Consider the following 577-nt stretch of genomic DNA (forward strand, 5'->3'; position numbering starts at 1 on the left):
TGTCCCCAGGAGCAGGGTGGCAGTAGGGTGACGGTGGCCGTGTCCCCGCAGGAGCCGTCCCTCTACACCGTCAAAGCTGTCATTATCCTGGACAATGATGGCGACCGGCTCTTTGCCAAGGTGAGGGGCGTGGGGGGGTGACAGTGACACACTGGGTGCGGGGATGGGGACAGGGATGGGGACACCGCCGCAGGGAGACATCGGGACAGGGGGGCACACGCATGGGGACGCTTGGTGGCATTGGGAGGGCTGGGATGCGATACGGGGCAGGGACATGCAGGCCATGAGGGCACGTTGGCGTGGCACACGGCACAGAGAAGGGGACATTTGGTGGCCGAGGGCAGGGACAGAGTCATGGGGACAGGGTTGGTGTCCCAGAGCAGGGTCATGGGGGCTCCTTGGGGTGTGTGGGGGGTGGCCCAGGTCCCCATGTGCCACTGTCCCCACAGTACTATGATGACACATACCCCAGCGCCAAGGAGCAGAAAGCCTTCGAGAAGAACATCTTCAACAAGACCCACCGCACCGACAGTGCGTGTTTCGGGGACAGGGATGGCTGTGTCCCCTGGGGGGGGGG

The 577-nt window shown here is 64.3% G+C and overlaps 1 protein-coding gene across 1 annotated transcript in view; it reads left to right on the top strand.

Annotated features, from left to right (window-relative positions):
- Window positions 1–27: 27 nt before the first annotated feature.
- Window positions 28–577, top strand: part of LOC104622051 (coatomer subunit zeta-1-like) — a gene marked incomplete at its 5' end in the record, with an annotated part of 766 nt that continues 216 nt past the window's right edge. The window contains 2 exons of the mRNA XM_010288708.1: window positions 28–120; window positions 450–533. Of these exons, the coding sequence (XP_010287010.1) occupies window positions 28–120; window positions 450–533 (177 nt within the window). The remainder of the gene's footprint in view (window positions 121–449; window positions 534–577) is intronic.

The sequence above is a fragment of the Phaethon lepturus genome, unplaced genomic scaffold, assembly GCF_000687285.1.
Source record: "Phaethon lepturus isolate BGI_N335 unplaced genomic scaffold, ASM68728v1 scaffold24936, whole genome shotgun sequence".
NCBI lineage: Eukaryota > Metazoa > Chordata > Aves > Phaethontiformes > Phaethontidae > Phaethon > Phaethon lepturus.